The following is a 17,730-nucleotide window of genomic DNA, read 5'->3' as shown; positions in this document are numbered from 1 at the left end:
ACCATTACAGATCGTAATTACTTTTTATGTCCCTTACCCAGTTACTTCTTGTGCTAGTCTGTATTTTAAACATGCTATTTTGTCATCTAGGGTAGTGAATGAGAGTCGACAGGTCCTCCAGGAGCCTGATTTTGCTCAGTCTCTCCTGAGGGATCCAAATACTCCAATTATAAGAAAATCAAGGGGAACTTCCACTCAAGGAACGTCCACACATGCTTCTTCAACTCAGCTGGCAATGGTGGATGATCAAAGAAGCAAAGCAGGGAGTGTCCACAGCAAAGTGAGCAGCTACCACGGCAGCCTCCACAGGTCACGTGATGGCAGGTGAGTTTTTTAGTAGCTTAGCTTACTTTGTATGCTGAATTATGGTCATACAGCTTTAGAAAAAGAGTAGCTAATTCTGAAATAGAAGTTGAACATTATTAAGCATTTTGATCTGCTGGATAGAGTTGTCCCAGATTATGGTTAGACTTAAAGCCAGTCAGAGGAGTTTAAAATGTAGACTTGATGCAGTAAGCAACATGGAGTCATTGTAGGGGATTGAGCAGGGTGAAAGCTGCTATTTTAGTAAGATTAATTCAGCAAACAGTTATGGAATATTTATATATCAGGCACTTTGCTAGGCTCTGGGAATACAAAAGTGACTTAGGCATGATCTTTGCTCTTGATAATCTCACAGTCTATTTAGAAAGATATTGCTGTAGTTAAGAATGTGGGTCTGGAATGATAAGCCTCAGTTTTCTCATCTGTAAAATGGAAATAATAATATTTGCCTCTTTAATAACATTGTAAAAATTAAATGAGATAACATATCTAATTACTTGCAACAGTACCTGATATCAGCTTCTGTTATTATTGGAAATGAGCAGTTAAAATAAAATGTAAGTATGATAGTGTATATGCCAGGGGTTGGCAAACTTTTTCCATATAGAGCTAGACAGTAAATATTTTATGCTTTATGAGTTTTATAGTCTCTGTTGCAACTATTCAATTCCGTTGTTGTATGAAAGCAGCCATAGACAATATGTGGTCAAATGGGAATGGCTGTGTTCTAATAAAACTTTATTTACAAAAATAGCAGGGGGCCAGATTTGGCCATCAGTCCCTAGTTTTCCCAGCCCCCATTTACTAGGTAGCATAGAGGAGGAAGTGATTAATTTTCAGAGTGGGGACAGTTTCTGAAAAAGTTTCACAGAGAATGTTTGAAAGAAGTCTGGCTGTAGGTTAAACTGCTTAGGAGCTTTGCGGTAACTCAGTCAGGAGATGATAAAGGTTTATAGAGTACTGGCAGCGGGAAGAGGAAGAGCTGACCTGAAAGATATTTAGAAAAAAGAAATGATAGGAGTTGGTGATAGGTTAATATTAACAGCTGAAGAGAAGGAATGCACTAAAGATTTTCTTTCTTTTTTTTCTTTTTTTCTTGTTTTTTAGATTTCTAGTTTGACAAATTGAAAGAATGAAAATTCTAATATCTAAAAAAATTGGGGGCATTCTGTGAGTACTGGCAGTGGGAAGAGGAAGAGCTGACCTGTGGTTCAAAAAGCAGCAGTCTTTTTTTGACTCTGATGTGTCTTCTCTCTTTTATCCATTTCTTTTTCCTTTCCTTGCCAACTTTTTGAAATGAGTATTTTGAATATATATGGTGAAGGACCTATTCCATCCTTCATCACCTGTAGATCTAGCCTTTTTCTCCTCCCTCCCTACCTAAACTGTACCCTCTGCCATCACCAGTGACCTCTTTTTAACCACATTCAAAGATCCTTTCTCCGTCTTGCCTTCTTTCCTTCCACTTAGCGCTCCTGTATCAGAAGCATTCTTCTAAGTGCTAGGGATGCAGAGATAGAAGACAGAAGAGTAGACAATCAATTATAATACACTTCCATGGGTATAATAAAAATATGTACAGGGTGCTTTGGGATCCCAGAGAAGAAAACCAACAACTAACATCACAGAAAGTGAGAGAAAACATCACAGAAGAGATGGCACTTCTTTGAATAGGATTCAGAGGAGGCAGTTGGGAATTAAAGACAATGAAACAGCATATGCGGAGATGAGGAGGACAAGCGGGCAGTTAGGTACCTTGGTATGTACAGCTCAAGCATAGCATGTATGTTTGGGCAACTGTAGAAGATGAAACCAAGCTGAGGAGTTTTCCTGATAGCAGTAAGAAACTTTTACAGGACTTTGGCCATTGTGGTGATAAAATCAGATTTTTATTTTAGAAAAATCACTTGGCAACAACAGAGGGAAGAAGGAGATTGTCAGTAAGACCAGTTAGGAAGTTTCTACAGTAATTTAAGGGTCCTAACTTAAGATACTGATAAAGAAGAAGGGTATTAGGGAATCTTTTAGAATATATTTTATCAATCACCACCATCCCTGAATTCTCAGCATTATTTAATGTTTGACATTATTGGTTTCATTCTTTTCAATGACAAATGAAAGTTATTTATAGTAGAACTCCTATACATGTAGAGAAATATGTAGAAGAAAGGTAAGGTGTAATTTCTGCCTTCTAGGAGTATGTAACCTTGTAGCAAAGATAGGACATACACATATGTACCAATTAAATAGTAGCACAAGTCGGAATATAATTAAAACAGTGTTGGAGATGATAGATGTTGTAGAACTTCAGGAAAGAGAAAGATAAGATTGGTCCATGGAAATATCTTAGACAAGGTGAATAGGGTGAATGAGTGGTAAAAGATAGGTTCATACTGAGTAGAGAATTTCTGAGGGCAGTGAAAGATAGATTTCAGCCAATGTGATCTGAATGGAACTGGAGCTCAGATAAGGAAGTTTATAATCATCAGTATAAGGTACTTGGTAATTAAAATTGTGAGGTAGAATCCCTCAAATCACAATAGAAAAAGAACAGAACAAGAACAAGACCTTGCTAAGTATTTATAATGATAATAATACAGGAAGAAAACGATGGGCATGTGATTCAGAGAAAGTGAGTATAGACATATGAGGGAATCTGTAAAAGTATAGTGTCATGAAAACCAGAGGCTAGATAATGACTTCTTGTCATGGCCTTTCCTACCTCTGTTTAATCGAAATTGTACCCATCCTTTAAGACGTATGTAATCCCATTATCCATGACAGTTAATTTATTGCTTTTTACCTGTATCACTGTTTTCAGTACAGTTGACTTTCGTCAGTTAAGTTTGCAGCTTCTGGAGAAGGAGAGCTAGGAGACAGACATCTCTGTATTCCTCTGTAGTATCCAGCAGAGTGGAGGCATATGTACAGTAGGAGACAGAGAGGAACAAATCTATCAAATAAATAACAACTTCAGAAAGAATTGGGCATTTCCTAGAAATCCAGGGCCCAGAGCTATGACGTCAGCCTACTAAAGGTGTTCCGTAATGTGACACATGAATACTCACACTGTAGGACCCTCTGCCACACCCAGAACTTCAGGGCACATTTGAGAGATTCCAAGACCACATTGAACCTAAAAATCTGTACAAGGGGAGAGGTTTTCAAGATGGCGGTGACTACGGCGGTTGACGCGGAGTAGCTGAGGTGGAAAAGGCGGCCACTGGGCCTCAGGCAGCCGGGAAACTTGTGGACCTTCCTCTTGCCATCTCTTAAGGGAGGACCGCTGCTGGTGGCCGGTCGTGGGGGGTGACTGCCACTTTGCCCTCGGCAGGAAAGGCTGCCTCATTTACAGGCAACAGCTTTGAAGTATGGAGCAGGAAAAGAACTGTTTCTTAGCTGCAAAAGCGAGTCTCTAAACAGGGAACATGGCGCCAGGGCTGCTGTGGATGCAGACAGGATCCCGGAGGCCGGGGACGCGCTGAAGGCGACCAGCTGCCCTATTCAGGATTCGAGGTTTCAGGCCGGCATAAAAGAAGATTCCTGGGAATGCCCGAGCCACGCCGCGGGACCGACTGAACAGCCCGAGGCAGCAGCGGCCGAGAATGGGGAAGGCGACAAACCAGAGGCAGAGAGTGAGCGCCCGACTTGGCACAGCCCTGTGAGTGACCCCTGGCCCAGCCCTGCTCAGGGGGCTGACGCCCACCCAGCTTCCGCCTGCATCACCGGTTCACTCACTGCCCCAGGGCAGCCTCCATTTTCCCAGGTGCTGGCAGCTCCGGCCAGGCTCCGCTCAGTTCCTCACTGAGCCTTCCCACTTGCTTGCCCCGGCGCGGGGCTTCCCAGGGCCTGCAGACCGGCCCCCCCTCCCACTCCCTCCATGGTTCTCTGGTGGGGCTGGTGGCGTGGGGCATCCCCGGCCAGTGTTGGGAGGGCAAGGAAGTACGGGCGGGGCCGACTGTCACTCCACCACACCCTGGACTCCGGCCCTGGTAAACTCCCTGTTACTGGGAGGCAGATACCATCTCTGCAGCCACCTGTTCGGAAAAACGCCTAACAAATTTCTGGTTGGGAACAGTGTGGTAGGAGAGTTCCCAAGTCCGCTTGAACCTGCCGGAGAGCTGGCTGCAGGCGGGCGCTAGACTCGATCCATACCGGGGGGATACAAAGGTGAACAAGTTCCGAGAAAGATCTACACAGTGCTACAAAGGCACCCAGAGCGACCGGTCATCTGTGCCTACCAGAAACCTGGTAGACTTCCTGGGCGAGGCAGTGCCGAGCAGGGTCTTGAAGGCCCAGCTGATAGATGAGGGTTGCAGAAGACACGTCCCAGCCCAGCCCAGTGCGCACAGAGTGGGGAGACGTGCGGCCAGGGAGGCGGAGACTCAACAGAAACCACACACCCTGTGGGGTCGCCACTGCACGATCCAATAGCCTGGGCCAGAGCACACGGAACAGGGAGAAGTCCTGCACGGGAAGTGAAAGCTCAACAGAGATCACACACCCAGCAGCCCAGCAGAGTCCAAGCTGACCAGAAAGGGCTCCCCGGAGAGGCCCAAGACCCGAGGCAACCATAACACACAAGGCACTAGAGGCCACCTGAGCAGTCACGGAGGTAGCCATACGAAACTGGCAACCACCGCAACATCTTAGTTAGTCAATAGTCTCAAACCGGTGGACTGTGAAACCCCCTGCCACAATGAATAAACATCAAAAAAAAGATATCAGAAATACAAAAAATCAAGAAAGTACACCACCAAAAGTTAATAAATCTCAAACTCTAGATCCTATAGAACAAGAAGCCCTTGAAATGACTGACAAGGAATTTCGAGTGATAATTCTAAGGAAACTGAATGAGATACAAGAAAACTCAGCTAGACATCATGATGAAATGAGGAAAAGTATACAGGATCTGAAAGAGGAAATGTACAAGCAAATCAATGTCCTGAAAAAAAATGTAGCAGAACTTGCTGAACTGAAGAAGTTATTCAGCGAAATAAAAAACACAACAGAGAGTTTAACCAGCAGGCTTGTCGAAGTTGAAGAGAGAACCTCTGAACTTGAAGATGGGCTGTTTGAAATAACACAAGCAGACAAAAAGAAAGAAAAAAGAATCAAAGACATTGAAGAAAATCTGAGAGAGATATCAGACAACCTTAAACACTCAAATATCCGAGTCATGGGTATTCCAGAAGGGGAGGAAAATGGAGATTCCATTGAAAACATATTCAACAAAATAGTGGCAGAAAACTTCCCAGGTATAGGAAAAATCACAGATCTTCAGATCCAGGAACCTCAACGATCTCCAAATGTATTCAACCCAAAAAGGCCTTCTCCAAGACATGTTATAGTCAAATGGGCAAAACTCAGAGACAAAGAGAGAATCTTAAAGCAGCAAGAGAGAAGCGTCAAATCACCTATAAGGGAGCCCCAATCAGGCTAATATCAGACTTTTCATCACAAACCCTAAAAGCTAGAAAGAAATGGGATGATATATTCAAAATACTAAAAGACAAAGATTGCCAGCCAAGAATACTCTACCCTGCAAGGCTATCCTTCCGAAATGAAGGGCAAATAGTATATTTCTCAGACAAACAAAAACTGCGGGAGTTCACTACCACACGACCACCCTTACAAGAAATCCTCAAGGGAGTACTGGGTTTGGTTCCTGAAAAATAACTACCACTGCCAGAAAAACCCAAGAAAAATCAAAACCCACTAGTATAATAAAAATGGCATTCATGAAGAGAAAACAAGCAAACAAAAACGCTATCTACAACCTAAGGAACCAACAAACACAGAAACCAAACAGTAAATCAGAAAGCAAGGAACAAAAGACACCTAAGACAACCAAACAACCAATAAAGTGCTAGGAATAAATCAACACCTTTCAATAACAACCCTTAATGTAAAAGGCTTAAATTCCCCAATCAAAAGACACAGACTGGCTGACTGGATCGAAAAGGAGGACCCAACTATATGCTGCCTACAAGAGACCCACCTCACCCATAAAGATTCACATAGACTAAGAGTGAAAGGATGGAAAAAGATTTACCATGCAAACAGAAAAGAAAAACGAGCTGGAGTAGCTATTCTTATATCTGACAAAATAGACTTTAAACTAAAAACCATAAAAAGAGACAACGAGGGACACTACTTAATGATAAAAGGACTGATCCATCAAGAAGACATAACAATGATAAATATGTATGCACCCAATGTTGGAGCAGCCAGATTTATAAAACAAAAAAATTGGAATTATCCCATGTATTTTCTCAGACCACAATGGATTAAAACTAGAAATTAATAACAAATGAAACTCTGGAAACTATACAAACACATGGAAATTAAACAGCACTATACTTAATGACATATGGGTCCAAGAAGAAATCAAGCAGGAAATCAAAAAATTTATTGAAACTAATGAAAACAGTGGTACATCATACCAAAACCTGTGGGATACTGCAAAAGCAGTATTAAGGGGGAAATTTATTGCATTAAATGCTCACTTCAGAAGAATGGAAAGATGGCAAGGGAACAACCTAACACTTCACCTTAAAGAACTAGAAAAACAAGAACAATCCAAACCTAAAGTTAGCAGACAGAAAGAAATCATTAAGATCAGAGCAGAACTGAATGAAATTGAAAACCAAAAAACAATTCAAAAGATCAATGAATCAAAAAGTTGGTTTTTTGAAAAGATAAATAAAATTGACAAACCATTAGCATGGCTAACAAAAAAAAGAAGAGAGAAGACTCAAATAACAAAAATTAGAAATGAAAAAGGCGATATTACAACTGATTCATCTGAAATACAAGGAATCATTCGAGACTACTATAAACAACTATACGCCAACAAATTTGAAAATCTGGAGGAAATGGATAAATTTCTGGACACACACAAGCTCCCAAAACTGAACCATGAAGACGTAGAAAATTTGAACAGACCAATAACTATAAAGGAGATTGAAGCTGTTATCAGAAGGCTCCCAACAAAGAAAAGCCCAGGACCAGATGGATTCACAGCAGAATTTTACCAAACATTCAAAGAGGAATTGACACCGATTCTTTACAAACTATTCCAAAAGATTGAAACGGACGCAAATCTCCCAAACTCATTCTATGAAGCAAACATCATCCTGATACCAAAAACCAGGGAAAGATATAACCAAAAAAGAAAACTACAGGCCGATATCCTTGATGAATATAGATGCAAAAATCCTCACTAAAATACTAGCAAACAGAATACAGCAACACATACGTAAAATTATTCACCACGATCAAGTGGGATTCATCCCAGGGATGCAAGATTGGTTCAACATTTGCAAATCAATAAATGGGATACACCATATTAATAAAGTCAAACACAAGGACCATATGATCATCTCTATAGATGCTGAAAAAGCATTTGATAAAGTTCAGCACTCATTCATGACAAAGACCCTCTATAAGTTAGGTATAGAGGGAAAGTATCTCAACATAATTAAAGCCATATATGCCAAACCCACTGCCAAGATCATCCTGAATGGGGAAAAGCTGAAAGCTTTTCCTTTAAGAACAGGAACTAGACAAGGATGCCCACTCTCAGCACTCCTATTCAACATAGTGTTGGAAGTACTAGCCAGAGCAATCAGAGAAGAGAAGGAAATAAAGGGCATCCAGATTGGAAAAGATGAAGTCAAACTGTCCCTGTTTGCAGATGACATGATCCTATATATCGAACAGCCTAAAACCTCTACAAAAAAACTGCTGGAATTGATAAATGATTTCAGCACAGTAGCAGGATACAAAATCAACAGACAAAATCAGTAGCATTTCTTTTCTCCAATAGTGAACATGCAGAACGAGAAATGAAGAAAGCCTGCCCATTTACAATAGCCACCAAAAAAATAAAATACTTAGGAATTGAGTTAACCAAGGAGGTGAAAAATCTCTATAATGAGAACTACAAACCACTGCTGAGAGAAATTAGAGAGGATACAAGAAGATGGAAAGATATCCCATGCTCTTGGATTGGAAGAATCAACATAGTGAAAATGTCCATACTACCCAAAGTGATATACAAATTCAATGCAATCCCCATCAAAATTCCAAAGACATTTTTCTCAGAAATGGAAAGAACTCTCTAGACATTTATATGGAATAACGAAAGACCACGCATAGCCAAAGCAATGCTGAGCAAAAAAAATAAAGCTGGAGGCATAACACTACCTGACTTTAAGCTATACTACAAAGCTATAATAACCAAAACAGTATGGTACTGGCATAGAAACAGACACACTGATCAATGGAATAGAATAGAGAATCCAGAAATCAACCCACACACTTACTGCCATCTGATCTTTGACAAAGGCACCAGGCCTATTCACTGGGGAAGGGACTGCCTCTTCAGCAAATGGTGCTGGGATAACTGGATATCCATATGCAGGAGAATGAAACTAGATCCATACCTCTCACCGTATACTAAAATCAACTCAAAATGGATTAAGGATTTAAATATACACCCTGAAACAATAAAACTTCTTAAAGAAAACATAGGAGAAACACTTCAGGAAATAGGACTGGAAACAGACTTCATGAATACGACCCCAAAAGCACGGGCAACCCAAGGAAAAATAAACAAATGGGATTATATCAAACTAAAAAGCTTCTGCACAGCAAAAGAAACCATTAACAGAGTTAAAAGACAACCAACAGAGTGGGAGAAAATATTTGCAAAATATACATCTGACAAAGGATTAATATCCAGAATATATAAGGAACTCAAACAACTTTACAAGAAGAAAACAAGCAACCCAATTAAAAAATGGGCAAAAGAGCTAAGTAGGCATTTCTCTAAGGAAGATATCCAAATGGCCAACAGACATATGAAAAAATGCTCCACATCACTCAGCATCCAGGAAATGCAAATCAAAACCACACTGAGATACCATCTAACCCCAGTTAGGATGGCTAAAATCCAAAAGACTCTGAACGATAAATGCTGGCGAGGTTGCGGAGAAAAAGGAACTCTCATACATTGTTGGTGGGACTGCAAAATGGTTCAGCCTCTATGGAAAATGGTATGGAGGTTCCTCAAACAATTGCAGATAGATCTACCATACGACCCAGCTTATCCCACTGTTGGGAATATACCCAGAGGAATGGAAATCATCAAGTCGAAGGTATACCTGTTCCCCAATGTTCATCGCAGCACTCTTTACAATAGCCAAGAGTTGGAACCAGCCCAAATGCCCATCATCAGATGAGTGGATACGGAAAATGTGGTACATCTACACAATGGAATACTACTCAGCTATAAAAACGAATGAAATACTGCCATTTGCAACAACATGGATGGACCTTGAGAGAATTATATTAAGGGAAACAAGTCAGGCACAGAAAGAGAAATACCACATGTTCTCACTTATTGGTGGGAGCTAAAAATTAATATATAAATTCACACACACACACACACACAAAAAAAAAAACCGGGGCGGGGGGAAGAAGATATAACAACCACAATTACTTGAAGTTGATACGACAAGCAAACAGAAAAGACATTGTTGGGGGGGGGGGGAGGGAGGTTTTGGTGATGGGGAGCAATAATCAGCCACAATGTATATCGACAAAAAAAAAAAAAAAAAATCTGTACAAGGATTTTCATAATTCCAAAAGCCATCTCATGGAGATTTCTTTCTGCTTCAGTCCATTTTTAACTTTGCATAGTAACACTGTCTTTGGCCATCCTGTCATCATCTCATGGTGTCTTGGCCATGAGATCACACACGCACCCACTTCCCAATACTCTGGTCCTGACTCCCTGAGATAATTATCAATCTCTGGACTATGTGAAATAAAACAGGCTTAAGTAAATACACCTACACATATATGTCAATTTCAAAGAATAAGTAATTGGTAGTTAGATGAGAGGATGGGTAGAAAAGACAGTAGGTAGGTGGAGGTTTGGGAATGAGCGATCAGGTTGGTAAGTGACCTTACAAGGGAAGGCTAGGGAATGAATAATGAGATACTAGTGAAACTACGGTTAATTCATTTACTCAGATTAATGGTAGCAAATAGTGTGGAGAATCAAAAAGAGTAAATCATGTTCAAGTCTTTTTCATTTTGACTTTGGAAAACAACAGCAGCAAATTAACCATTCTAGTTGTTTTGCCTAAGCTTATATTCTAGAATTTTTTGTAAGTACCCATATTTGTCATTTAAATAATTAGACATAATTATTCAATATAGTAATTTTTTTCTATGAAAAATATTCTTTGAATCTCATTTATAACTCAAACGTTTAGGTTTTGTCTTAGAAAATACAGTTTATATTTTTTAAGGTTTTTAAAATTTTTAAATTTTATATCATTACTAGAATACTGCATTATATTTTACTTTTTCATTTGCTATATTTGTTTAAAATAGATACTTATGAAACCATTGAGAGGTGAAAGATCTCCAAAACAGCTGGCAAATCATATTTGGGAAAATCTTCTCCTCAGTTTTAGGGTAATAATTACAATGCAAAATAATAATTATTAAATTTGAATAACAAGCTCATTCTGAAATGTTTTCATTTGCGAACATTGTAATTATTTTACCAAAACATGCAGGACAAATTTAAAACTGTTCAGGTCCTAAATTTGATATGTCTTTTAATATTTAATAAATAAGAATTAAATACTCTGTTACCCATTAGCATGAGACATTTTAAAAATATTTAAATATGCATCTTTTCATTTTTTTTTTTTTTTTGCTTTACTCAAACTGGAAACAAAAGACTTGCTTTTTAAAAATAATTTTCAAAGGAATTCTCAATTTTTAAACTCTGAGATCTGATGAAAATGTTATTTGACAAGCACCGCTATAAAACTAGAACACCTCAGTATTGTATGAATCTATCTTTATGAACCTTAAATTTTATAAATAATTGACATTGAGTCATGAAATTTGTTATTGTTATTAAGGAATGGTAAATGAATACTTTTTGGCAGCCAGTAGATCTTCAGCTGCTTGTGATTAGTTCTTTTGATGACTGTTGAAAAAAACTGTCTGCTATATTCTATTTTTAGAAACATTATTTAACACTTAATATATTAAAGTTATAAATTATACTCAGTTCTCTTTTATCTTTCTCACCCTAAATTAAATACTTCTTACAGAAGGGTGTATGTATGACTGTGGGTATGAACAAAAAGTATCTTAGACAATTATTTCTTGAGGCACTATGGATAAAAGATAGGTAAAATATGGTCCTTATCCTGAAAGAGCTCACTATGACGCCAGAACTATTGATAAATGGCATACTAGGTCCATAAGCAAAGGACTAATAAAAAAATTGTAATTTTTTTTCATGACCTTGACTGGCTTAGAGCTAATAATAATGTCTCTCATTTCTTATGGCAGATAATTTTTTTATATGTTCTTTCTTCTGATGGGGCTTAGTGAGTCAGGATTGCAACAAAAGAATATTTAACAGCCACCACTGCTGCCTTTTTCAAGATAAGTACAGTGACGGAGGAGATTGCCTTCAATAAGCAGTGTAGCCCAGCTGACATACTTGAGCTGGGTCTTGGGCTAGAGGTAACAGAATTTGCTTTAGCAGGAGTATAGGTGACAAAGTGTTAGGATGTAACTTCCAAGTGATGCAGCTTCTATGAAAGAGCATCTTCACAGCCTCAAGCCCCAATGAAAAGAAATTAAGATCACTTACATGTAATTCATTCAGCAGTTAACTGGGCTATCTGGAAAGAAGCTGTCAGCACACACCTTAATCATTACTTGCCAATTCATTCACTTATGTTTTTTTTTTAGGTGACACTAATTTCTCTCTGATTTCTCATATTCCCTCTTCCAGTACTAGTCTTTTAGTAAAATTTGAGTTTCCTTTACTATTAATTATAACCAATCTTCTAGACTTCCAGGGGCAATGACACGTTTCTTCTATTGTGTTCTTCTTCTCTCTGAACCCACTCCATGTTCAAAACTCATTCAAAAGAGAAAAGTACCCATACTTAATGGAGTAACCCAACATTACTTAACCTTAGCTTTTGTCCTTTTGCAGGGAATGGGACCTTAATTCTGAGCCTGAGTAGATTATCTCCTTTTTCTTGTTAGCCGTGTCAATTATACAGTGATAATGGAATTTCTCTAAATAATCAAAAGTTGGTTATTACTTTCTTATTGTTGGTTTCTTAATCATTTCACTTACTGAGGCATTTTCATGAAAATTATTAGTGTTATTTTCTAGACTGCTCTGTTACCCACTTCAAAATAAACTCTCCTATATCAGGTATACTCCCTGCAGTTACAGAGGAATGGAGGAGAGACTACCTCATGGCAGCATGTCACGACTAACGGATCACTCCAGGCATAGTAGTTCTCACCGGCTCAATGAACAGTCGCGACATAGCAGCATCAGAGATCTCAGTAATAATCCCATGACTCACATCACACATGGCACCAGCATGAATCGGGTTATTGAAGAAGATGGAACCAGTGCTTAATTTGTCTAAGGTGGAAAACTTGTGCTGTTTAAAAAGCAGATTTTATTCTTTGCCTTTGCGTGACTGCTGTAAGTCACTGTTATCATGCTTTCAGTCAGGTGCAGATTGTATCCACTGGAGAGGTAGATTTTTGCTTTTTATATTGCATCAAACTTGGAACATCAAGGCATCCAGTACCCTAAAAATTATGTCATCATCACAAAAATAATTCTTTCTAGGTTATGAAGAGATAATTATTTGTCTGGTAAGCATTTTTATAGACCCACTTATTTTATATTTAGAAAATTCCGAAGTGCGTGGTGACTGCTTTGTAGTGAACTTTCATATAATACGAACTAGTTGTGAGATATCATTCTGGTAGCTCTATTAATAAAACAAAATTTCAGAATTAAAGAAATTTTCTATGCAAGGTTTATTTCTCAGACGGACTTTGTAGTTTTATTTCCACTACATGAGAAAAGAACTTTTTTAAACTGCAGGAGAATTTGATAAATAAGCAAGGATATTTTAGCTAATAGAATAAGTGCAACAGAAGAATCTGATTAGTCTAAGGAAGGTTCTCTCAGAAGTCTATCAAAATAACCTTTATCCAGAGGTATTCAGGATTGGGATTAGCAAGGGAATAAAAGCAGAGATGGGCAATTTTTCCCTGTAATGTGTTGTTTTTATAACTTTTGTAAATATTACTTTTACTGGCTGCATTTTTATAACTTATCCATAAATATGCATGATGGAAAAATTTTATTTGTAGCAATCTTTTCCCATGTAATGGTATTGATTCATACAGAACTTCATGTTCAGATCTGCTCGGTGGAGGCATGTTATAAGATAAGCATCACACAATGTAAGGTTTTTTGTGGTAACCAGAGTTACAAAATGGCAAACTATTTTCTCTGTATTTGTTGTTGTATTTTTCTATAGTGAGATGTGACCTTGCCAAAGCCACCAGACCTTGCTATCCAGGCTCCTACTATAGTGAGTTAATTGTCTGCACTTGCACTGCCCAGTAGCCAATAGGCTACAGCTTTTGCCCTGCGTCCTTGTTTTCTGTTTCTGGATCATTTTGTTTACAGCTGAAATACGAGTTATATAACCTAAGTCCAAAGTGGTGATTAATTTGGGTATTTAAAAATTATTGTGGCTAAATGGAGCATGATTAGTCTTGCTATGAATATCTTTTAGTCTTAAAAATATCAAGTCAAAATGCTTGACATTTTATCTTATATTGTTTAAATAATTTACCATATGACGTGAACTCATTAGGCATGAAATTGATCAGAAGGGAAAGAAAAATTCTGGAAAATGCGGTGTGTGTTATGTAGAAAAGCATATAAAAACAAATATACCTCAACCCTGACTGCAGATAAGAATCTGATGCTAACATCTTCCTCTCATTTGGATGAGAACTGGTAGTGTTTTTTTGTTTTGTTTTGTTTTGTTTAAGGCTTTCCAGGTGATTCTGCAGCCAGGCTTGAAACCCACTATATTAAACTAACTTGCCCCTGATGATAATCTGATGGCATCATTATATCACATGAAGGTCTAGCTGGATTCATGCTCTTTTACATCATTGCCATTTAATATGCGATTGTTTTCCACTTTATTGTCCATTATAAAATGCAGAATTCTGGGCTGTACTCCTAGAGATTCTTATTCAATAAGTCATAGGTGGTAGGACTTTAAAATTTGTATTTATAAAAGTCCTACAGGTGATTTTTATGCAGGTAATCCAAGAATCACACTTTCAAAAATATTCTAGACTACAGAGAAGCCTTGCCCTGCCACATCATAGTTTCTGACCTTTAACAAGTCAACCTCTCTGAGCCTTGGATCCCTTGTTTGTAAATGAAGATTGAAGGTAAACACCTATTCTACCTACCTCACCAAGTTGTCAAATTAAGACCAAATGAAAAAAATTATATGAAAGCTTAGTGAAAACTGTAAAGCATTATGAAATATAAGTGATTAAGATTATTGAGGATTTAAAATTTTTGTTTGAGGATTGTTAATATACATTTCTTGAGATTTGTTTAATTTATGTGTACTTTTCTCTCTCTCACCCTTTAAAACAAAAAATACCAAGAAATTAGGTGTTAAACAAGAAGCTTTCATCAGGCAGAAGAGTCAGTTTTCTGATAGTAATAATTTGTATATCATGTTGTTTCTTTTAAAGTACATATATCTTAATGTGAATTATTATTAACTCTTCATAAGATATATTTGAACTTGGCCCAAAATGTTTCTCTTTTTACTCTGTCTTCATTGTCTTTCTCCTTGGAACTGGAGTTAGCACTCAAGACAGGCATGGTCTCAATTCCCTCATACATGACAATTAGTAAACCTTTTCTCTAAAAGCCCAACTTGTAATAACTTGTTTACACTAAGTCAGTAAATCATGAAGCTTTTGTCTGGGAATCTCTCTTGAGATCAGCAGAGAGAACCAAAACATTCACAAAGATGAGAACTAGTTTGAGCTCAAAGAGTTGACATCCATCACCATCTGCATTATATTATCAACTGCCAAATGTTAATTGGTTTTCTTGTACAAGTGGGAGGGCCACACTTATTAAGTGTGTCACAGTTAAGTGAACATCGTTATGAAAATCTTCACTTTGTGCTTCCAGATTTTTACATATTCATTTGTATCTTCTCTTTTAAACTAATTGTTAGCATATATGAGGGTCTTCGAAAAGGAGGATTCATATTACCTTTTAATTCAATTTTTCTTCAAACTTTTTGAAGTATCCTCATATGTGAATGCTATGTTGACCTTTCAGTTACTTTCAGTAAGTATCTTAATTTTGCTTCATAATATTTACGCAACATGGTAATCCATTATTTTAAATTACAGTATCTAGTTTGGGCCATGTTATCAAATTAATGCTCCAAGTTAAGAATTTTTTCTTTTGGAAGAGACCATTGAAGAATTATAGCTAAATAGCAATTTCAAATCTCACCCAGCTTGAACAAGTCTAGACAGTTTTCTTACTATATACTTAACTTTAATTTGTGTTGTGATTGGTCTATGATAATTTTTCCATGTTTGATTTGTTCAGTTGACAACCAAGAAAATAATAGTTTTCTCTAAACTGTTATTATCAAAAGGTCTTCAAAAAGTACTTTGATTTCAGCAATATTGTTTTATTCAGTAATTAGGGAAAAGATCCAAGACAATATTAAGCTCAAAACTATAATGAGTTTCAAAGGACAGTAACTCAACAACCAGCACAAGCTACATAGTAAGTTTTTCAATAAATATTTAAATTAATGAATGAATGACTCATGTCATGCTATTTGCTTTTTACACTAGTAATGAGTCATACTTCAAAGAAATGTGAAAGATTTAAACTTTTAATTTTTAAATTTTTAACTTTTTAATTAGTATTTTAGTTAAAGAAATATACGTGCAAACATGGACTAACACTTTAATTAATTTAACAAGGCTAACAGTGATTCTTAGAATAGCCTCCTGTCAGTCTCATGCGCAGTTAGATCTTTGTGTACCAGTCCGGTGAATGAATATTCAAGCAGACATTTCTTTTTCTATTGCTTCTTATAGCAGATTTATAAAAATACTAAGAATTTCTTCAAATTAGGAAAATTTACTATATTTTAACCTATCTCATTAGGTTCTTTGTGATAGTAGCTGGAAATAACAGAAATGGTACCCATCTTAGTTTAGGCTATATCCCCATGAAATAAAAGGAAGTAATTTTTTTGTTTTTGTTTTTGTTTTTTTGATAAAGTAGATCATCGGCTGGAGCTTAGAAAACCTTAATGTACCAAAATTTTATTATGATGATATTTACGTTGCTTTCTGACATGCCAAAGGTATATTTACATATGAGTTTTATCATCTTTGGATGACTTTGGAATTTGAAGACCCATAATTATGATGTCATCTGGACTGGTCATTTAATTTCTCTTAGTCTCAATCTCTTCCATGTAAGATGAGGATACAATTTTTGGTACAATTTTTGTTTTATTTTATTTTCTATCACTCGGTACAATCTTTAAATCAACAATCCAATTACCCTCTAAAAAAGATGTTCTTTTTAAGAGTAGGTATGCTTTTAAATTGCATTTGGCTCCTTAATATATGTGATATCAGTGTATGCTCTGAAATTTTATATGGTTGAATTTGTAGGTCGCTTCCAACAGATATTTAGGGATCTCCATTATATTTTTCCTTTTACTTGGAATGTTATAAGTACATTAACTTGACTTGACTGAAATACCTAAGAAAAATATAAAGAAGAATGTAGGCCCTATAACTTCTATTTTTTTCTTTGAAGACTTTTATGTACCTAATTCTTTCTGATTGAGAACAAGTTTTGAAAAGTAATCAGTGTGCCATATTGCTTTTTATTATGTCAAATCTTTAAATTTTAGGTCATAACACTGTGGGAATTGTTCGTATATAGGTATGTATAATTTTTTTGTTTGTGTAAAATAAGCTTTTTCCCTTCATTCTTAACACAAAAACACACACAGATAGCATTTTTATAGAACCTGGATTTACAAAGGAACTCATGATTCTTTTAAGCTTCTTTTATGCCTTTTTACAACTGATTAAAATAAGAAAAAGTGTTTACATTTAATTTTGCTATGTTTCGTAGTAGCTGTATAATTTTATACATTATTCTTACATAATTTTGATCTCTTTTATATGAAAAAATTATTTTGGCATCTTTCCATAGTTTAGTTCTCTGCCCTTTTTATGTTTCATTTATGTGAGTTTGGGGAAAGGAATAGGAAGACTAAGCATTCTTTACCTTCCCTCTGACTTTAATCAGTCTCCTGGGGTTTCTTTCTAATTTAATCTTAATCTTAAAATATATAAGATTATAATTTTCTCTCAGGATCCAAATCTTCTAGAAGAGAAAATATTAAAGTCTACCCATAATCAGCCATC

At 36.9% G+C, this 17,730-nt stretch overlaps 1 protein-coding gene across 4 annotated transcripts in view; it reads left to right on the top strand.

The window, feature by feature from the left end:
- Positions 1-13,763, top strand: part of FZD3 (frizzled class receptor 3) — an 82,374-nt gene extending 68,611 nt beyond the window's left edge. For 2 of the 4 annotated variants that reach the window (XM_063086336.1, XM_063086334.1), the window contains 2 exons: positions 91-324; positions 12,602-13,132. In XM_063086336.1, the coding sequence (XP_062942406.1) occupies positions 91-324; positions 12,602-12,815 (448 nt within the window). In that variant the 3' untranslated portion in view covers positions 12,816-13,132. Of the gene's footprint in view, positions 1-90; positions 325-1,431; positions 1,502-12,601; positions 13,133-13,736 lie in introns of those variants that run through there. The other 2 variants (XM_063086335.1, XM_063086337.1) reach the window with 2 other exon arrangements.
- The last annotated feature ends 3,967 nt before the right edge of the window (positions 13,764-17,730 follow it).

The sequence above is a fragment of the Cynocephalus volans genome, chromosome 2, assembly GCF_027409185.1.
Source record: "Cynocephalus volans isolate mCynVol1 chromosome 2, mCynVol1.pri, whole genome shotgun sequence".
Lineage (NCBI taxonomy): Eukaryota > Metazoa > Chordata > Mammalia > Dermoptera > Cynocephalidae > Cynocephalus > Cynocephalus volans.
This window is presented reverse-complemented; position numbering and strand designations above follow the sequence as displayed.